Source organism: Salvia hispanica, chromosome 2 (genome assembly GCF_029641045.1).
Source record: "Salvia hispanica isolate PSC_SH4W2 chromosome 2, Shi_PSC_v1, whole genome shotgun sequence".
Lineage (NCBI taxonomy): Eukaryota > Viridiplantae > Streptophyta > Magnoliopsida > Lamiales > Lamiaceae > Salvia > Salvia hispanica.
The window spans coordinates 17,360,510-17,381,598 of NC_142693.1; the positions used below are offsets into that span (position 1 = coordinate 17,360,510).

The 21,089-nt window shown below is 36.6% G+C and overlaps 3 protein-coding genes and 1 non-coding gene across 4 annotated transcripts; all 4 read left to right on the top strand.

Moving 5' to 3' along the window:
• The first annotated feature begins 5,879 nt into the window (after positions 1 to 5,879).
• LOC125201568 (WRKY transcription factor 6-like) lies at positions 5,880 to 8,247 on the top strand. The gene is made up of 5 exons (XM_048099740.2): positions 5,880 to 6,276; positions 6,401 to 6,490; positions 6,652 to 6,801; positions 6,894 to 7,178; positions 7,308 to 8,247. Exons 1-5 carry the CDS (start codon positions 6,052 to 6,054, stop codon positions 8,007 to 8,009), a joined length of 1,452 nt encoding a protein of 483 aa, XP_047955697.1. The 5' UTR covers positions 5,880 to 6,051; the 3' UTR covers positions 8,010 to 8,247.
• A 4,050-nt stretch (positions 8,248 to 12,297) lies between these two features.
• On the top strand, positions 12,298 to 17,116 carry LOC125201082 (aspartic proteinase-like). Its single transcript, XM_048098993.2, has 14 exons — positions 12,298 to 12,454; positions 13,191 to 13,567; positions 13,657 to 13,717; positions 14,135 to 14,229; positions 14,310 to 14,422; positions 14,621 to 14,789; positions 14,874 to 14,913; positions 15,063 to 15,127; positions 15,578 to 15,691; positions 15,808 to 15,872; positions 16,039 to 16,192; positions 16,273 to 16,392; positions 16,609 to 16,697; positions 16,786 to 17,116. The coding sequence occupies exons 2-14, from the start codon at positions 13,196 to 13,198 to the stop codon at positions 16,868 to 16,870; spliced, it is 1,542 nt and encodes a 513-aa protein (XP_047954950.2). The 5' UTR covers positions 12,298 to 12,454; positions 13,191 to 13,195; the 3' UTR covers positions 16,871 to 17,116.
• Positions 17,117 to 17,485: 369 nt separating this feature from the next.
• On the top strand, positions 17,486 to 17,556 carry TRNAG-GCC (transfer RNA glycine (anticodon GCC)). Its single transcript has one exon. It is a non-coding gene; the product is annotated as a tRNA-Gly (tRNA).
• An 835-nt stretch (positions 17,557 to 18,391) lies between these two features.
• Positions 18,392 to 20,372, top strand: LOC125217084 (S-type anion channel SLAH4-like). Its single transcript, XM_048118912.2, has 2 exons — positions 18,392 to 19,228; positions 20,020 to 20,372. Exons 1-2 carry the CDS (start codon positions 18,392 to 18,394, stop codon positions 20,272 to 20,274), a joined length of 1,092 nt encoding a protein of 363 aa, XP_047974869.1. The 3' UTR covers positions 20,275 to 20,372.
• The last annotated feature ends 717 nt before the right edge of the window (positions 20,373 to 21,089 follow it).

Genomic DNA, 21,089 nt, shown 5'->3' on the forward strand with positions numbered 1-21,089 from the left:
ACAGCGAATTACTGTATGAGATGTTTCAAGTGTTTATAAAATGGAGTAAGTTTCAACATCAGTTTCAACCTAATGATAATACTAGTCCAGCTATTCTACCATTTTTCAAAAATAAAATTAAATAAATCAATTATCAAACCTTCATTTTCTTACTTGGTCACTGAATGTAATTTAATTTAGTTGAATGATTTGGTCATATAATAAATTAAACTACCTATGCTATGTGGCACCCTCGGGCAAAAGTTCAAACTATGGCTTATGGAATTTGAATATAAACAAATCTCAGTTTCTTTTAATTTGAATTTATAAACAAATCTTAGTTGAAGAAGATAGATTAACTAATTTATATAGACTTCTCATTTTTTTTTTGTTAATACCTTTTATTAGTATTAATAGAAAATATCCTAGAAAAACTTAGGTATGCATATGTTTGGTGGTGGCGAGACGGCGTTGGCTAGTGTCTATCAATATTAATAAATTAAATGTAGAAATATAATTAAGCAGAATGGGACGCCGATGCATTCAATAAAATTTGAATTTCGTTATTAGAAGTTGAAGATTAAAAAATAAATTAGATGGAAGTTAACTTAAACAATTTGTGACAACGATGTAAGTTATTTATTAAGATCATAAAAATAGGGACAAGTCTAAGTTCACCCTCATAACCCAACTGCTCAAGTCATTGACCAATTTACCAATTCACATAATAAATAGAATTAATGTTTACATTGCACTTTGTAACAAAACAGATCTACATTATTAAACGTGATGCACAATTAATGTTATATGTTATAAAGAGATGGTTGGTGCTTGCACGATTGCAGAAAGGGTGAAGAAATTCATGAAGACCATGGAAATATTTCACTACAAAAAAATAGCGATTTAGTGGCGGAATATTCCGTTGGTAAAGTTTATATTTCCGCTGGTAAAACGATTTACCGGCAGATCAGCGGCGGAATGAAGTTGCCTCTATTTTTGCGTTGCTAAACAATTTGCTGCAGAATATTTTCTGCCGCTAATTGTTAACGGCAAATTAGCGGCCAGTAATTATCGCCGGTAAAATTCTGCCGGTAAATGTTTGACTTTAGCGGCGGTTTAATGGCATAATTTGTCGCCGCTAATACCAGCGGATAGTTTTCCGTCACTGAAAAACTGGACCGATGAGTTTAGATTTAGCGGCGGAATATAATCCGCCATTAATATTTTCGAGGGTAATTCGCTGCTAATTATTTCTTCATATTATGATTTTAATTATTTGTTTGTTTACCTAGTTACAACTACCTTTTACTCCGATTACCTGTTTCCAATAAACCAACAAATTAACAACCTTTAACGCAAAAACAAAATGGATAAACCAATAATGAATTTTTCAAGTAACATAAATGTTTGATAATATTATGCGAATTTTGAAACTAATACTTAGTTAATATAAAAATAAGGGATGCATCAAGTCTATCTTTTTTAGAGTCATAGTTAGGTCGAGCAATAGATAAACTCGTCTGGTGGGACTAACGTTGGCTCCTGAGTTCCTCCACTATCATTTGCATGCTCTTGAAATCCTCTTCTAGCTTCATTCTTTTCTCGCGCTCAGCTTCCAACTCAATCTTCCACTCAACATCAGCTTGACTGCTGGTCGAACCCGTGGTCTTTGTAGCGAAACTCTCCAAGAGGGTTGGTCCAAGGATACCAGTTCCAAGCATCCTCTTCTTCTTGTCCATGTCTTTCATAACCTCTTGCAAGAAGATCTCATTTAAATTTGCTCCCTCGCCTTGTTCAGCAACAATCCCTCTCACTTTTTCCTAATAAATATAAATGATACCAATGTTAAATGATAAATCAATTGAATATATGTATAACATAGTATATAAACTTACATCCAAGTCAGCAGCCTTCTTGTAGGTATATTCTCCATTCTTGTGGTGTAGTATCAGGAATGCTTCATGCATACACTCATCAATGGGAATATTCCTTTCTTTCGCCTATTAATCAAAAGACAATAAAACAAACATTAGTATATACCATAAGTTTGATAGATGTATATATGACACTTACAATCTTTTGAGCTATTACAGCCACAGACACTGATCCTCCATAATGTCTGACATATCCAGTACCAGGTCCATTAGGCTCTGCAAATCTGGCCCTTCGTGCAGCCTCCGACTTAGCTTTAACTGTGGGTTTATTCCAGTGTTCAACTAACCCATTCCACATTTCTTCTGGAACATAACTCGGCCTCCCCACATTGTTATTTTTCATCTTCTTTAGAGCTGAAATGAAAGAATCTTTTTGCTGCCCTATTTTTCCAAAGTTTATAAACATCGTGCTCCCAGGAGTTAGGCCAGGAATAAGCTTTCTGTAGAAAATTAAAAACTCGTTAAAATCAAATCCTTTGACAAAACAAAGTATATTGCACACGCATTTTTTAATAATGCAACAAATAACACTTTTAAAAATTATACTTGAAATTCTTGATAATAATCATCCTTAATCTCCTTTGGTGTCAACTTCCAAGTAAAGCCAGTGATATGTCGAATGCGCTTAAATGTTGTGGTTATCTCCCTCGACATCGAAGGATGTATCATTAATGCCCTATAACATTCAAATAATATTGACTAATTAATAAATAAAGCCCCATTAATAATAAATAATCAATTACAAACCCGGTATATGGATGCCTCTGAAACTGTTTCCTCCCATCAGGCAGTAAGGGTCCATCATCACCATCAGGTCCATCCTCATCGAGATCCACATCATCAGAAGATTGTTCATGCACATTTTCTCGAACTGGTTCTGCACGAGGGGACGAGCTAGGTTGGCTGCAACCACCACGACGACGATGATACATATTGAATAGTACACTGCACACATTGAAAGTCAGAATCTAAACATTAAGTGCACATGTATAAAGTCAGTTGTTAATTACATGTTTAGAATGATCACCACTAATCACTACTTAATTCAAAAAAATCATTATAAAACCAATAATTCCAAAAACAATGAATATATAATAATAATAATAATAATAATAATAATAATAAAATTTAAAAAAAAAAAAGTGGTACAGTATATTTATTTGGAATAATCTAGTAATACGATGAATTGCATACTTGAATGGTAGGCTAAATATAATAATAGTAAAAATTAGTAATGATTATATGATTTAATAATAGTAAAAATTAGAGAGAAACGTTAACATGCCCTGACACACGTTTTTTATGTAGTTCTAGTAATGATTTACTTTTTGTCTTTAAGCCCTAAATCCTAGTTGTTCTTCTTCCTCAAGTATACGTCTTTTTCAAAAAATTCAATATGAAACAAAAGTGAGTACAACAAAAGTGAGGGCACGCTTTGTTAATGATTTTAAAGTTTATATACAATATCAAATTCAGCCACTACCTAGAATACGAAACAAAAGTGAGTACAACAAAAAGTTAATCGGCAATATAGATTATAAAGGAAAAAAAACTTACAAAGTTGGTGGAACGGGGAAGCAAGGTGCGCCGGCGTCGGGATAGGAGGCGGGGCCGACAGTGGAGGAGGAGACGACAGAAGCGGCGGAAGGTGGGCTAGCGGCGACAGGAGTGAAAGTGAGAGAGTAGAGACGGTAAAATTGTGAAATGGTGAAATATTATTCAAGTTAGGGTTTAGGGTCCATTTTAAGAAAATTTAATTAGTTTTTAAGAAATATTTGTCGGTCCATTTTTCAGCTGGTATTATGCCACTATTTTAATTTTTTATTATTTTAATAATGTGAAAAATATTCAACTGCGGAATATATTCCGCCGCCATTACTGGCGGACAAAACAACCGCAAGTAAATATGACGGTAATGTTACCGCGCAAAATTGCCTCCGAAATTCGCCGTAAATCCGCAGGTGATCCGTAGGTAATTTTACTAGAGGAATTTTTGCCGGCAATCTGCCGCAAATACCGGCATATATTTTCCGCTGGTGAATTCCGCAGCTAATTAGCACTTTTTTTGTAGTGTTTATAAAATCGAATATTCAATTATTTCATTAATTACTAATTAAGTTTATTTGCTAGGGAGTCTAATTTAGTGTGTTGAGTGATAGTTTCCCCTATATATATAGTTTATATAGGCTGTAGTACTAGGTCAGTTTGGCAAAATTCTTAGATAGCAAAAATTCAAAAAAAAAAAAAGATGTCATGTCTCTTAAACATTTCCTAGCTTTTTCTCATTTTCTTTATGAAAGTAACTCAATGGAACTTTTAAAAACTATTTAAATGCATGTTCTCTTCGAATGAGAAATCAAATTGTTTTATTTTCAAATTTCTTCATATAATTGTGTTGATTAAAAAAAACAAAAAGATCTTTACTTGGTAAATCAAGACATGAGTTGAATAATTAATGTAATAAATATTAAATATATAGGTTTAATTTGAGGTCTAGGTAAGGAGGTGGACCAGTGGCTACATTACTAATTGCCCGCAAACTACCTACGCTTTGCACACTACTACCTATCACTAAAGACTTAATAATATCAATTAATTTCAACACACGCAATTTTTCATTTTTTATTTAAATTAAAGTTGTAATGATTTTCCAACTATATTAAACAATGTCATAGATAATATGTATTGAAATTCGGGATATGTATGTGTATCTCATTGACGCAAGAAATTAGACTTTTATGTTGAAGTGTGTGGAAGTTGTTACGACATTCGAATTTATCTATAATGAGAATTATTTTACGAAATTAGACTTTTTGTGTTGAAGTGTGTGGAAGTTGTTACGACATTCTAATTTATCCAAAGTGGGAATTATAAAAAAACAAAAAAACAAAAAAAAAATCCGCCTTGTCCGAATTGATCGTGTGGTGCACTAGAGTTAGGCGTGTGAATTTGTTTAGATTCAATAGCTTATGTTTGGAAGAAAGAAAACAATTCACATTAGCCAAAACCCAAAACTATAACATTTAATTAGGTCATTTCCGTATTAATCACTACCTCAATTTTCATGATCTTGATACACTGAAAAATAATCCGATTCCTAATTTTGAATTCATGTGTTTGTTTGTTTATTAATTTTTTTTGTCTAACAATGAATGTAGTAAGAATTGAAAAAAAGGAAATAGTTTAACTTTTCTTAAATATTTTTTATAGTTTCAAGATTAATACATATTATAATGATCATATTATTAATATTATTTTAGCTATTGTATTACATTATTATTATTATTATTATTAATCAATAAGTTATCAAGAAAATATTAATATATTTTGTTTTAAGTTATAAATCATGCTTAATAATAACTACTATTATTATTATTAAAAATTTACCAAATAAATTTAATCTAATTTTATAGTTATGAAACACTTTATGTTGTATTATTATTTTCTCCATTGAAAATTTAATTAGAAATTCTTATTAGTTAATTAAATTTAATCAATTAATATTCTAACTACCACAATGTAAGTGATTAATATTCTTTGTTGAAACGTTTGATACATTTCGTATTTTGCCAAAAATTTTCCCTTTTATTCTCTTCATCTATTTTATTACTCCTATTTCTTTAGATAATTGACATAAAGAGAGAGCAAAGTGAGCTAGGTAGTACTACTCGTGAGTCACCGGCGATGGGTGAGTTGGTCAAATCGGTTGACTTTGTCTCTCTCTCATTTCATTATCATCACGTGTAAAGTGCCGCATCGGTCGGGCCGGTGGATTCTTATTACTGCCATTTTAGTCTTCACCACATTTCTATTATTTAGTTAGCTTTAATTGGAATGAGTCAAACTTGGTCTTGACGAAATTTGGACGAAACCTCTCGCCAAGTCTTCCCCCGTGGGCCCCACTGACGCACCACCTTACGTTTATTACCCTTTCCCACTCTCACTTCACAATTCACATTCATTTCAATCTTCCAAAATCAAACCATACCAATAAAATTTCTAGTCCAACGTAATAACACCTTCATATTTTCAACTTTCCCAGCTGCCCCCAATCCTTTTATATAGACTCGTGCATCGCACTCATTTGAAAGACTTCTCTAGCTAATTTCCTCACATATATTTCTCTCATTTTATATTTATGGACAGAGGATGGGGCCTCACCCTTGAGAATTCCGAGTTTTTTGCAAACAAGCCCGTTTTCGATCATCGTCATAGGAGCGGATTGGTTATGTTTCCGAGCCGCAGAGAAGAGTCGCCCGACCACCGGGAAGTGGACTTCTTCGCTGAGAAAACGAAGAAGCCGCTTGTCAAGAACGAAGACTCGAACCCTGAACCGTCGGCCGCTAGAGATTTCGACGTTAACGTAAGTACTATATTAGATAACTCCAAGATAAGGGACACAAAAAAATGGTTTTTATCATTTTTTTTTAATTTTATCTTTATCTTCTCTACCAAACAGCCCCTAATCTGTCTAAGCGTTTGTGTAGATTGGTTTGCAACTTGTGACTGCTAATACCGGAAGCGACCAGTCCACGGTGGACGATGGCGAGGGTGAAGATAAGCGAGCCAAGAGTGAGGTAATTCGATCTATATGACTTGATTTTGTTAGAATCGTCAATTCCACATTAGTTTGATATTCTGAACGGATTTGTTTTTGGATAACACGTATATATTGCATCCAACTTCACTAAATTGGTTTTGACAAGAGAATTTCCTTTTTTGGTATGTGTTTTTTCAGCTAGCACAGCTTCAAGCTGAATTGGAGAGGATGAATGTGGAGAATCAGAGGTTGAGAGGGATGCTTAGTCAGGTCAGCAGCAACCACGCATCGTTGAAGATGCATCTCATGACGATGATGCAACAAAAGGCTAGCACCCAAGAACAAGAGGTGATCATCATCATCATTCATCAAATAAAATTGATTGTTATAGATTGATGATGGCAGCCATGCTAATTATAGTAAATATGCTTCTCTCCCAGATCACCGAAGAGAAGAAGGAGAATGGCGGCGGCGCAAGACAGTTCCTAGAGCTAGCTCCCGAGCAATCGAATTCCGTGTCGGAAGAAAGAACGGTGTCGGGATCGCCTCAGAATAATATCGACGCGACGAGGAGTAAGAGATCCGGCCGGGAGGAGAGCCCCGAATCCGAAAGCTGGGCCCCGGGAGCGAAGAGATTGAATCCGACCAACGCCAATCAACAATCCATCGAGGCCACCATGAGGAAGGCCCGTGTCTCAGTCCGAGCTCGTTCAGAAGCCCCCATGGTATAATATTCATCTTTCCTTTTTAATTTATCTCAAAACGTTCTATTTCATATTTAGTTAAAAGTTTCCATCTCTAAATAAATTTTTTAATGTATTAAATAATTTTTCTTAAAATCTCGTGCCATTCAGATATCTGATGGATGTCAGTGGAGAAAATACGGCCAAAAAATGGCGAAAGGGAATCCGTGCCCCCGAGCCTACTACCGTTGCACGATGGCGGTCGGGTGTCCGGTCCGCAAACAAGTGCAAAGGTGCGCCGAGGATCGGACAATTTTAATCACAACGTACGAGGGAACGCACAACCACCCGTTGCCACCGGCCGCCATGGCCATGGCGTCCACCACATCCGCAGCCGCGAGCATGCTCCTCTCCGGCTCGATGCCGAGCGCCGACGGGCTAATGAACCCCAACTTTCTCGCCCGAACCATCCTCCCTTGCTCCTCAAACATGGCCACAATCTCCGCATCAGCCCCTTTCCCCACCGTCACTCTCGACCTCACCCAATCGCCCAACGCTCTACAATACCAACGGCCGCCGCCGCACTTCCAAGTCCCGTTCCCCGTCTCCGCGCCTCCGGTTTTCGCCCAACCCCTGTACAACCAGTCCAAGTTTTCCGGCCTCCAAATGCCCAAATCCGCCAACGAAGCGCCGCAGCTGCCGGCGCCGGCTCAGCCGTCCTTCACCGACACAGTTAGCGCGGCGACGGCCGCGATCACGGCCGATCCCAACTTCACGGCCGCCCTCGCCGCCGCGATCTCCTCCATCATGGCGAATAACGGAAACCACACTCCCAGCAGCAACAACGACAACAACAACAACAACAATAGCTAACCCTAACGTAAATACATAATTAGAAAGTTTTTTCGACAAGGTGTTAGTTAATCGAAGTGTTCGAGTTCTTCATTTGTTGTTACACAGTCATAATTTCGTCCGAGTTCGTGTCAGATAGTTTTTCCTTTTTTTGTTTCGGGTATAGAATTCTGGGCGTAGATACACTGGAATTAACATGTCCATATTAGTTTTGTCATTGTAATGTTTAGGACACAAAAATACATTCTTTTCCTTATTATTTCGTTTTTATCTCTAAATATTATGGGTTTCAAACTTTCGGACTGTAATTAACGTAATAATTCAATACACGGAACAAATTGTCACATAATATGTTTAATCAATCATAATTACAAAATATATGATTGGTTGAACAAATACACACCACGCGGTAATACGTGCGACCCACCAGAGATCGAAATTATACAAAACAACAAAGCATTCAAATGTTTGTTTTGGATTACTTGTGGAATTTTGTTTGCATCGAATGGAATAGAGTCAAAATTCCCGGCCACATAACTTTGACACGTAAACGATGTCATTGAAAAAAAAAATTGGATAGACTTCAAAACAACAAGACTTTTTATGGAGAATTTTCAAGGTAGCTTCTTCTGATTTAATTTTTCCAATCCAATAATGTCAGAGAGAATCTCGTGCTTTGGACTAAAATTTAGTTTAATTTGTGTTGGCGTGAGCATTCCTGCCTCTGTTGACACTTCGCTCCGAAGCTAGCGGCTAACCTTATTGTTAGGAAATAAAATAATCATGGATCACTTGAAAATTGAAATGGATTGTGATAAACTAATTGATTCAATATTATACATGTGATTAGGTAATTAAATAAATGGCGATTTGATAGCTGGTGAAAGATGTACTAAGAGGCAATAATTAAGTCGAGGAGTTCGGCGGATCGGTGGAAAGGTTGTGGTGTCAATTAGAAGCGTAGGGTATGATCTATTAACTATTAGAGATAGTTTTTAAAATCGCAAAATTTAATTAAATTCGGGTCTATATCGTAACTTGAATATAAATTACAAATAATATGAAGTTTGGATTTATTTTTAAAATTTTTCTATTATATGAAAGTCGACAAATCAATGTGGACGTCACCAACAACTAATTAAGCAATACTTATTCTCTTGGTCTATCTTTCTCCGTAATAAGGTGGACCTCATTTTCCATTAGTATACTCCAGTAGCTTTTCTTTCTACCTCTTTGTATTTACCAATTACTTCTTCATCCCCATTAAATTAAGTCATATTTTTTTTAGAGACGTCTCAACTAAGCTGGATAATTCATTTTTTAACAAAAAAAAAATTCATTTACTTTTACTTTATTCCATTACACCTACTTTACTCTCTATTCATTTTTTCTACTTTATTTTTAACTCTTACTTTTCAACATAATTTTATAATCTTAATGTCCAAATATTTTGATTTAATTTAATTGGAATGGAGGAAGTATTTCAAAAGAGGAAAAGAAAAAGAGTTGCATCTTGTTGAAAAAGTGGAGGGAGAGGTGGAGCCGTGGAGGTGGTTGAAGAATGCACTTTTCAAAGTTTGAATAATACTACCGTACTTTTTCAACCGTACAAGGAGTATCTTTTACCACTTACCTACACATTAATATTCCCACGTGCTCGCCGCCTCTCCATTTTTCTGTGTTCTTTAATTGCAATTTTGCACTTCCCCATTTTTGATTCAATGGCAACGAAACTAACTTAGTGCAATAATCACGTTTGGGAGTCCAACAGAAATCCATCAACCTTAATCATATTTGTTTGATTCTGAAATGCATTTTTATGAAGTTTTGCTATGCTTGTTAACTCAATTGAGTTACGTTAATTGTTGTTGAGTATTCAAATTTATGCCAATAAATCGTATATTCATTGGAATTTCGGTGGTTTGAACTTTTCATATAAAGGGGAAGACTCAATTGCAGAATCTAGGTAAACGAATCTACTTGTGCCACTTCAGACAAAGTAATAATAAAAATATGATACCGAGAACTTCATCGAAAAGAATTGGAAGCATCTTGATACAACAACAAAGAATAGCGGATACTTTGAAGAATAAGAAGTCATCAAAGTAGGGCAGAGAAAAGTGAAAACGTACTAGTTTAAACTAAAAAGTACTGTAGAACATATGTAGTAGGAGAGAATACTACTTGCTTTCTATTATGGTGCTCATCACCCTAGTATTTGTTGAAATATTTCAGGCTCTTCAAGTATACTAGCAAATGAGAAATTGGATGAGTTTTATAAAATCCTAAATGATTTTGAAGACATCATCACTCTAGTAGAAGTTATAAATGTGGTTAAACCAAATGACAAGTTTTTAATTTGATAAAAATCAAAGGATTTACAAAAAATTGCAAAATTTTAAAAGTTCATGCTAGTAAGAGTCCAAATGGTGAAGACGGCAGACCCGAATAAGGCTCAAATGGGCTGTACTGAAATATCAGCACGAGATTAAAGTAAAAGAACAAGCAACGATTGAAACTGCAAATCTATATCTGAGGCCCAAGTTATATTAAATTAACTATGTGAATTAGCCCAAATATTGCTGTGTATTCGCACTAACAGAGCCCAACTAGATTTAATCTTCTAAGATTAACAACCGATGGGGGGAAAATATATTTAAGAATGTTTAAATGGAGAGGCATCGCACATTTAATCATTAACCCCATCTTCTACTATATGATGATGCAATCCATGAATTTACATCTTAATAAGAGTCTAAATCATCGACTCCTGATAAGAGTCTAAATTAGTAATGATTATCATTGATAATAAACTTGAAATGATTTTCATTGATAAGGATAAGAGTTTAATTTAGTAATGATTGTCATTGACAAGAAATACTAAAAAGTAATAATTTTTATTGATAAAAGCTTAAATTATTAGCGAAGACATCTAGTATAAAATGTCAATATAATACATTCAAGTGAAACTTTCTTTACACGAGTATTAAATATAGTACTATATAAATTCAAAATTAAATCACACTATCATAAAATGTACTCATACAAGTTTAAATTCAAATCAAGACTTCTTGATGTAAATAGTAGGGTATAAAATATCTAAGCCTAACGATTAAAGTCCAAAACTCAACTTGAAGTAATATTCGACTAAGATACAAGGCAAAGATCCTTAACATTAATGTTACAAAGCCCAACGCTTAAGTTAAAATCAATATTCAATACGAACACACTTTTTCAACAACATTATAAACTACAATGATCAACTTGATTAGAAGAATCAAAAGATCAAAATAGCGAGATAATGAGCCATGCGTATAAAAATATAGGAATTATATGCAATTCTGAATATTTATCAGATTAACTACAATATGGTTGAGTTTAAAAATAATAAATATTAACTAAAGATGTACATTTTTAATTAATGATATAAAGATTGTATTTCGGGTCGTCTATTTTAAAGAGATGGGTGGCATTTTGTTTCACTATCATTGATGGAGTATAATATATTGGCATGATCTTCTCTCTTAAAGAAAAAATATTCATTCTTAATATTCACTGTAAACAAAATTTAAATCGTCAATATTAATTCGTCAGTGTAACTTGAAAAGAAAAACTGATAATCAATTTTAATAAAATTGAATCTTTATACTAAATGAAATTATTTCTTGCTTTTATCTATATGCAAAATACTACTCCTCCCTCCTATAAAAGATTTCACACTTTCCTTTTTAGTTTGTCCTACAAAAGACATAACATTTTCCTTTTAGAAAAAAATTATCTCTCACATGAATTTAAAAATTATATTTTCTCTCTCCATTTAACACACTAAACAAAATGTCCTAAAATCTTGTACTGTCCCACAAGTGTGACATCTTTTATGGGACGGAGGGAGTAATGATATTCCCAATCCCCACGACCCCACCTAAATAGAAAGTGAAAACTAAAACGATAAACAAAGATGAATCCCCAAACCCAAACTTAGACGATACCCCAATTAACAAAGTAAAAAAAAATTAAATTATTATCAAAAATGAAAAATCATTCTTAATTAGAGAATAAACCAAAATCCAAAACCAAGTGTCGCGTGTTACGCTTCGTAGCATGCTTTGGTGACACGTAACCCCCACTAATGCGACGTCGTCCTCTCTCACGTTATTCCATCCTTTTCACCGGCCTACCTGGCCCTCCCGTGCCATGCCCACTTCCCACCGTCCGATCAAATCTGACGCCTCTGATCGCGCTGCGCATCATAATCTTCATGCGCCGCGACACACGCGAGCTTACTATAACAATCCAACGGCTGTGGAAAAGTACGAGGCCTTCTCTTAACGGCTGCGATTTTCGAGAAACTGTAACTGTTTCTCCAAATATATTTTGGTTACTTCCTCTTTATTCGCCACCCTCCCCATTCATCCATTTCGTCACTGCTAGATTGCTTTTGCATCTCGTCTGTCTTCAACCTCTCGGTGAGTGTGTGTGTTCATGTATTTCGTATGCCTTCTTTCTGTTAAGAATTCTTCATTTTATCTTTTCTATTTTGCTCAATACGCGAGGTACATTTTGTTACTGTTTCGAAAATGAGAAGAAATACAGATGTGATCCAAGGGTTTTTGTTAGGTTTTAATCATCCATTTTCGATTTGTGATCATTTCAGCCTTCTGATTTTGGATTTTCCTTATTCAAACGACGCATGCACTACGAATATTGATTATAGATTATTTGGACTGATGGATTATACAGATTTTATGGACTGATGGATTATTCATTTTTTTTGAGTGATGGATTATGATTTTTTGTCCTTGAATGTTCTGTTCGTCGTAGTGTTTATTTTTTTCATTTCACCCTTTCTAAATTTAGCTTATGTTGGAGTAGTAGTTTGTTACTCTTTCTTATTTGATGCGTTTATGTATGCTGGTGAAAGGGGAAACTGACTAAATTCATAAAATTGACAAATTCTTTGATTGAATGGTGAGTAAAGTAGGTTGGAATGGTTGATTTGATAGTTGTCTCATGGAAATGTGGAATCTAAGATAAGTGCTTATCAAGTTGATAAAACTAGCCTAAACTGTAAGGGAGTATGCACTATACACACAGTCGTCATATAGCATGCTGCAGCTTGCTTGGGCCTTTTTTCGATCGTCTAGTGGTTACATAACTGTCGTCTTAGCAGAGCAATAGATAACTTGTTAATCCGTGTTACAGGTAAAATGGGGACCCGATATAAAGCTGTTGCTTTCACCTTTTTCCTTTCAAGCCTGTTCTTTTCTCTTGCATTTTCTGCATCGGATGATGGATTGCTAAGAATAGGACTTAAAAAGATGAAGTTTGATCAAAACAATCGACTTGCTGCTCGTCTTGAGTCGAAGGATGCAGACAAATTGAGAGCCACAATTAGGAAGTACAATTTCCGGGGTAAATATGGTGAGTCTGCAGATACTGACATTGTTGCGCTGAAGAACTATATGGATGCCCAGTATTTTGGAGAGATTGGTATTGGTACTCCCCCACAGAAATTCACTGTGATCTTTGACACGGGTAGCTCCAATCTGTGGGTTCCCTCTGCCAAATGTTACTTTTCTGTAAGTCTTTACTATTGAAAATTTTGAAGTGGTTTTTGTAGAAGGGAAAACACGCCCCTATATAAAAAGGGTTTTGCTACTTGGTGTAGGTTCCTTGTTTTTTCCACTCCAAGTACAAGTCCAGCCAGTCAAGTACTTACAAGAAGAATGGTGTGTTATCCCCTGCTTTTTCATTCTCATATTATCATGTTGCGTATTTCTCCTGTGCTTTTAAGCCAAAGATTCATATGATATTGGATACTTTAAGAAGTTAATTTGTTCTGATGCATTGCTAATTTTCGGACTAAAACATGGTGCTGTTGATACTTGATAAATTTTCTTTGGATGTAACTACATATGGCATGTACTTATTTCTGGAGAATCCTTCATTCCTTTGTACTTGGTAATCTGTTTTTATTTGCATTGTACCATTGCTATTTCCCTTCGACCTATTAACAAGTTCCATGGATTTGTATCAGTTAATAGGATTTTATCATGATATTGGTATGCATTAGTCTGCAATGTGACATAATGTAGGTTATGCACAGAGATAAAATAAAAATCTTCTGTATTGTTTTTGGTCTACAGGAAAATCCGCTGCTATCCAATATGGGACTGGGGCTATCTCTGGATTCTTCAGTGAGGACAACGTCAAAGTCGGCCACCTAGTTGTGAAGAACCAGGTCCTCCCTACTCTTTTAGTTTATGTTGTAGAGGGTAGTAGGATTCGGTTACTTACAGTGGTGTCCTTGACTTATTCCAGGAGTTTATTGAGGCAACGAAAGAACCTGGTGTTACATTTTTGGTGGCCAAGTTTGATGGCATCCTGGGACTTGGTTTCAAAGAGATCTCAGTTGGAAATTCAACTCCAGTGTGGTATGATATTTTGCTGTTTACTCTTATTTGAGTTTGCTTGGGGTTGCATTATGGTGATTGAACGGGTTGTTTCAAGAGCCAGGATTTCCTTGTTACTATGTCATTCAGCTCCCATTGATAAGGTTTTGATAGTTGGCATCTATGCAATGTCACGTTCATTTAAGGGATGCTAAAGTTAACTATTTCTATCTCTTCCAGGTACAACATGGTCAAGCAAGGTCTCGTTAGAGAGCCAGTCTTCTCATTTTGGCTCAACCGAGATTTGAAGGAGGAGGAGGGTGGTCAACTAGTTTTTGGTGGAGTTGATCAACACCATTATATTGGTAAACATACATATGTTCCCGTGTCTCAGAAAGGGTACTGGCAGGTTGGTTTATTCACGAAGTTTTGTTATTTAAAGCTTAATTAGGATATTGCATACGTTTTTCACTCTGGATTGTCCTGTCTACAGTTTGACATGGGTGATGTGCTAATTGATGGAAAAGAAAGTGGTATGTACTGTTTCAGTGGTCCCTTACAGCATTAGCCATTTTGGTAGAAAGAATATGATACAGATATTATGCAGCCATTTCCAGGCATAATCTCATATTGTGTGTTTGTCCAATGAATAATTCTTTTAGCTTATTATTGTGTGTCATAGGGTACTGTAATGGTGGATGTTCTGCAATTGCGGACTCTGGAACTTCTCTCTTTGCTGGTCCAACGGTATGCTTGTTTCAAACAATTTATTTTGATCTTTTTGTTTGTCTTCCATTATAAATTGCACTTCTTGCAATATTGGATGATTGGATCTATTTAGATGCACTACCTTTACATTCTGATTGTGCTTCTAAATGTGATGTATATTTCGTTTGAGTGAAAACTGATGTGTTCTATGGCTATGTTACTCTTCTGCTTCTGTTTGTCCTTGATATCCAGTGATCCACTTGGTGGTGATGTGTGAGCTGCAAGATTACTAGTTTTCTTCACCAGTTTTTAATACCAGCATCGAGAGATAAATTTTTATTTGTGCTTGGCTAGTACACTGCAGCCCATAGACTTAGTATTTTAGGTTTACTCTCTCTAATGTACGAGAGAAAGATGAATTTGGTTTAACGGTTTGAAGCTTGTTGGACTTTTTCATGTGATTGCTTCTGTTCTCTGAGATGTTTGTAGACTGTGGTGGCAATGATTAACCATGCCATTGGGGCTGCTGGAGTTGTTAGCCAGGAGTGCAAGGCTGTTGTTGGACAATATGGTCAAATGATCATAGAACTTCTTATGGCAGAGGTAAGGAACAAGTATCTAGTTTCACATGGCAATTTCTCTAGTCTCACTCTCACATAGTGTTAAAGTTCCTAAGGGGCCTTATATCTTCCTCACATGTACTTTGCTCAATTTGACAGACTGAACCAAAGAAGGTATGCTCCCAAGTGGGTCTATGCACATTTGATGGAACCCGTGGTGTGAGGTGAATCATTTTAATTTTGTGCTTAGCATCTTACCCCATCCCCGTCTGAGCATTCTTGTGTTGGACCAGTATATTGACTCTAAATGTGAACTACTGGTCTGGAAAGTGCTTTTGAGTGTGTTAGGTCTTTGTGTCTTACTCAAGTTCTTGACACTTGTCTGTATAGTGCTGGAATTGAGAGTGTGGTGGATGAAAAAGATGGCAAATCATCTGGTTTGAATGATGCAATGTGCTCTGTCTGTGAAATGACTGTTGTTTGGATTCAAAATCAACTCAGACAAAACCAAACTCAAGAGCGCATCTTGAACTATGTCAATGAGGTACGCCTGTGTATTCGTTGACTTTGTTGTTTAATTTTTACTCTCATCTAATGTTAACTTGTGTCATGATAACACCATAGCTTTGCGAGCGACTCCCAAGTCCCATGGGAGAGTCAGCTGTTGACTGTGCAACCATTCCCTCCATGCCAACTATCTCCTTCACAATTGGTGGCAAAGTTTTTGATCTCTCTCCAGCAGAGGTATGTATACATCTGCTTAAGTTGCTTCTCAAATATAGCACTCTCTGTGTTTAGTTAAATATGATGATTGCTTGTTATGTTTCTTCATCCTTGATCAGTAATTACCACACAATGTCAAGTATTGGCCTTTTTTGCTAGTGTAACAGTCTAGCAGTTTCTCTCTACACTTGGAATAATTGTTGCTAACTATTGGTATTTTTATGGTGGTATAATCAGTACATACTCAAGGTAGGCGAGGGGGATGAAGCTCAGTGCATAAGTGGTTTTACCGGTATCGACATTCCTCCTCCACGTGGACCTCTTTGGTACGTTTCCTCCCAACCAATTGATTAACGTTCTTTGTGATTTGTTGATTCAAGATGGTGACTTTTGTGGTATGAAACTGATGTGCAGGATCTTGGGAGATATGTTTATGGGGCGTTACCACACCGTGTTCGACTTTGGGAAACAGAGAGTTGGATTTGCTGAAGCTGCTTAGAGCAGCCATGCATCATCATCTCTTTAATGTTAATATGGTCGACTTTGGGAAACAGAGAGTTGGATTTGCTGAAGCTGCTTAGAGCAGCCATGCATCATCATCTCTTTAATGTTAATATGGACATATGGTTTGTTTTTTTACATCCAAGAGCGGACATCGCATAGATTGACTGGTGAACAGAATATGTAAAAAAAAAATGCATGCTCTCTGCTTAAAACCTTGTATGGAAGATCTTCTGTTTCCGTATATTACTGTTACGTTTGTTGGTCATTTTCTGTTTCTCGCAATGGCCTTCACTTGAATTCTCCATAATTTTGTCGATACATCCGCCTAGGGGTAGATAAACCATCGTGTGTCTGTTGTGCTACTGGAAGCTAATGAAAAGTCGGAATAGGGGAGCATTCATAGTTGTGCTATTGGAAGCTAACGGAAAGTCGGAATAAGAGAGCACTCATAGTTACTATTGTTATCATGGTGATAATTACTTGTAAAACCTCTATATTCGATGTTGAACTCAAACCTGACAGCGGCTCGTAATCAAGCTACACGATTGATAGTGTTGAACAGCCATGGTTTATCCGAGAAATAGCATATACAGAGGCATGAAAACGTCAAGCACCAGTGGTCTAGTGGTAGAATAGTACCCTGCCACGGTACAGACCCGGGTTCGATTCCCGGCTGGTGCAAAAGTACTATGATGATTGTTTCAAGTGGTTGGGTTAACCGCTAATTTCTGATATATGTGTTGAAATTATAATGTGTCTGAGTACTTCATTTTTTCCATATCTACATTTTACAATAAAATGAAATTCCTATGATGATTAAGTGGTTTTTATGTTAACCACTAATTTCTAGTAATATTGTGAAGAACATTTAATGTGCGAGTGCTTTTATTTTTTTCATTCCAAATGGAAATAAACTGAACTATGACGCACTATTTTAAGCACAATAGAATTATTAGATGGTAGGAGTAATAATCAAAAGCACATCTTATCAATTCACGCAGCCTAATTATTTTAACTAAATAATCTTAATTCCATTTGGATATAATTTCCCTATATCGTTGCAAGGTAAATTTAAATCCAAAAAATTGAAATTGACGGAAAAAAACTAAACAAATATAGTAATAGTGGTATGCGAGACACAAAAAATCGATTAATTTATCCTAATAAGTGGATAAGCATATGCATGACCAAATCAGGAAAGTCTAACATCCATTATATCCATTTCCATTTTGGTGGAAAAACATTATTTCCTAATCATGCTGATAATGTGGATATTCAGGTAAAGTAAAAAAGCTAGGTTGGTAATGGCGACATTAGTGGCTTATCTCCTATCACACCTTTAATTAACTTTATTAATTAGGCAACGAAGAAACTGTACCAATATCAAAACACACTATCTTAGTGGATTCTCCCATGAGTTAATCGCATACGTAATACATTTCGTTCAATTAAATTAAACCTAACATTGCTATAAATTCCCAATTAGGGCAACAACACTAACACTAATCGAGCTCCAATGCCGAACTCCATCGACATTGTTGTCGAAAATCGCAAAGGCGACGAAGCCGAAGCAGCAGCTGCTTCGGCTTCGTCAGTTCTAACAAGAGTCAATGCAGGCTACTTCACAATCTCCCTTTCCCTCGGCGCCCAAGCCGTGCTTCTCAACACCTTAATCGACGATCATGCCACGACGAAATTAAAATCAAATTTTAATTTTAATTTCGTCGTGGCGGATCGCATCCTTGGCCCATGGGCCGTGCTGATGACTTGGCTCTCTCTATGCACCCTCACCCTAATTTCAACCCTCTACATTTTGAGGTGTGTGTTCCATCTGTGGCTCGTGAAGGCCGAGTACTCGGACCGCGTGGCGGTCAACTTCCTCTTCGTCCCGTGGATCTCGTGGCTCCTCCTCCTCCGCGCCACGCCACAGCGGGTCCTGGTGCGCCTCCCGCACGAGGCCCTGCTGTGGGCGCTCGTGGCGCCCATCGTGGCGCTTGACATCAAGCTGTACGGGCAGTGGTTCACGAGCGAGAAGCGGCCGCTGTCGGCCGTGGCGAACCCCACCAGCCACCTGCCGATGGTGGGGAACTTCGTGGGCGCGTGGGCCGCGGCCGCGGCCGGGTGGAGGGAGACCGCGCTCTGCCTCTTTGCGGTCGGGTTGGTGCATTATGTGGTCGTGTTTATAACGCTGTATCAGCGTTTGACCGGGTTTCGGGCCGCGCTGAGGCCCGTTTCCTTTTTGTTTTTTGGCACGCCGAGCGCGGCGTGCCTGGCGTGGAGCGCGATTTCGGGGGGGTTTGGGGTGGCATGCAAAATGCTCTTCTTCCTCTCGCTCTTCCTTCTCGCGTCGTTGGTGAGTGTCGCATTCGCATGAAAAAATATTTGTCGCAACTCCATTCTCTGGGGAAAATTGTCGGAAAAACCATCAAATTTGAAAAATTTTCAAATCAATCCTCCCATTTTTGAAAAATAATCAATTACTACATATCATAACTTTGAAAATTTTCTCAATTATTCCATGACGAAAATCGAAAATCCGGCGCCATGCAAATTTATGATCGAGAAAATTTTCAAATAATGATATTATTGGCTACCTCCTCCCACTTTTCAAATAGGAGTCCATTTTTCTATTTCGGTCCGTCCACGAATAGGAATCTCTGTTCATTTTTACAATGCTACTATGCCCCACATTCTACTAAATTATTCCATTCATATTTCGAAACCCGTGATGGAAATAAATGAGACTCTTATTCGCAGACGGATGGAGTATTTTTTAAAGTTGCGAATAAACAAACTTGAGGGTTTTCCGACAATTTGCCAATATTTTTTTCTGCGTCTATTCTTTTCCTTCATCAGACAAACTCATATAACAATGAAGTTTCTTTATTTTTTCTTTCCCCGTGCAATTTCAGTACTTTTTAATCCTATAACCTCTAGCAATTTGGTCTTCAGTTACGTCAATTTAGTAAGGACTGAATATAAAAATTTACCAAATTTGATAGTAGAAAATATAAAGAAAGATGAAGCCCATCCTCGTGACCTCGTATGTACAATGTGTCCATTCGTGCTCATAACATATCATATCATAGACTGAGAGACGAGACTGATTGCTAATTCGTACGTATATGTGTGATCTGAGAACAGATGTGTCGGCCGGCGTATTTCAAGAAATCGATAAAGAAGTTCAGCGTGGCATGGTGGGCGTACTCGTTTCCCATTAGCTTCGTGGCGGTGGCATCAACGCAGTACGCGGAAGAAGTGACGGGTGTGGCGGCGGGTGGGCTTATGCTACTACTTTCTTCACTCTCTTTGTTGGTTTTTGTGGCAATGCTCATACTCACAGCTCTAAATACTGATAGGCTTCTCAGACAAAATGATTCTTCTCTCAGTTTCACTTGAACATCAACATGTACTTTGATTAGCCCTACCTCTTTGACTATCTAAATTTTGTTAATTAATAAGAAATTAAGTGTAATGTCATCACCACTTACTTTCCACCAGTAACACACTTTCATGTTCACACTTGGAGAATCACCTTTTCATGCAGAATCACCTCTTCATGCCTCCAAAGACCAACTACAAAAATCTGTACATAAATCAAAGAGACATGTTATTATTTTCTACTCCTATAAAAAGAATGAAAGGGTTTTATTTCATACATTGGATATTTCAACAAGAATTGCATTATTTGATATTCTTAGGCCATAAACATGTTAACAGCTCTGAAATTCCAGCTCATATCACAATAATCACACAAGGCAAATAACACATCCGTATGCTATTCACTCAACACAATCAATAATATAGTAGTATTATACTATATTTGTGTCATTCAAATCCAACCATCATCTTGAATATGTACAAAATCAAATATAGCAAAACTTGCTATTGATGATCAAGCAACGGCAAAAGAACAAGAGAAATCTACTACACTAATGAGCTTAAGAATGTAGAAATTAAAAATTACAAAGTTAAACTATCTCCAACCATACACCAAAACTCATTTTTGGTATAGAAAATTTCTCCAACCATACACCAAATCCAAACCCATTTTGGATTTTTTATAGAACAACACCAAATATGGTGGTGCTAATGCATACTAAAAAATGATGTAAAATTTGAATTTAGTGTAAATGCTTGGAGTAAAACCACTTTTTAATGTGACATGTACTAAAAATTAGTTTGAGTTTGGTGTAAAATGGTTGGAGATAACC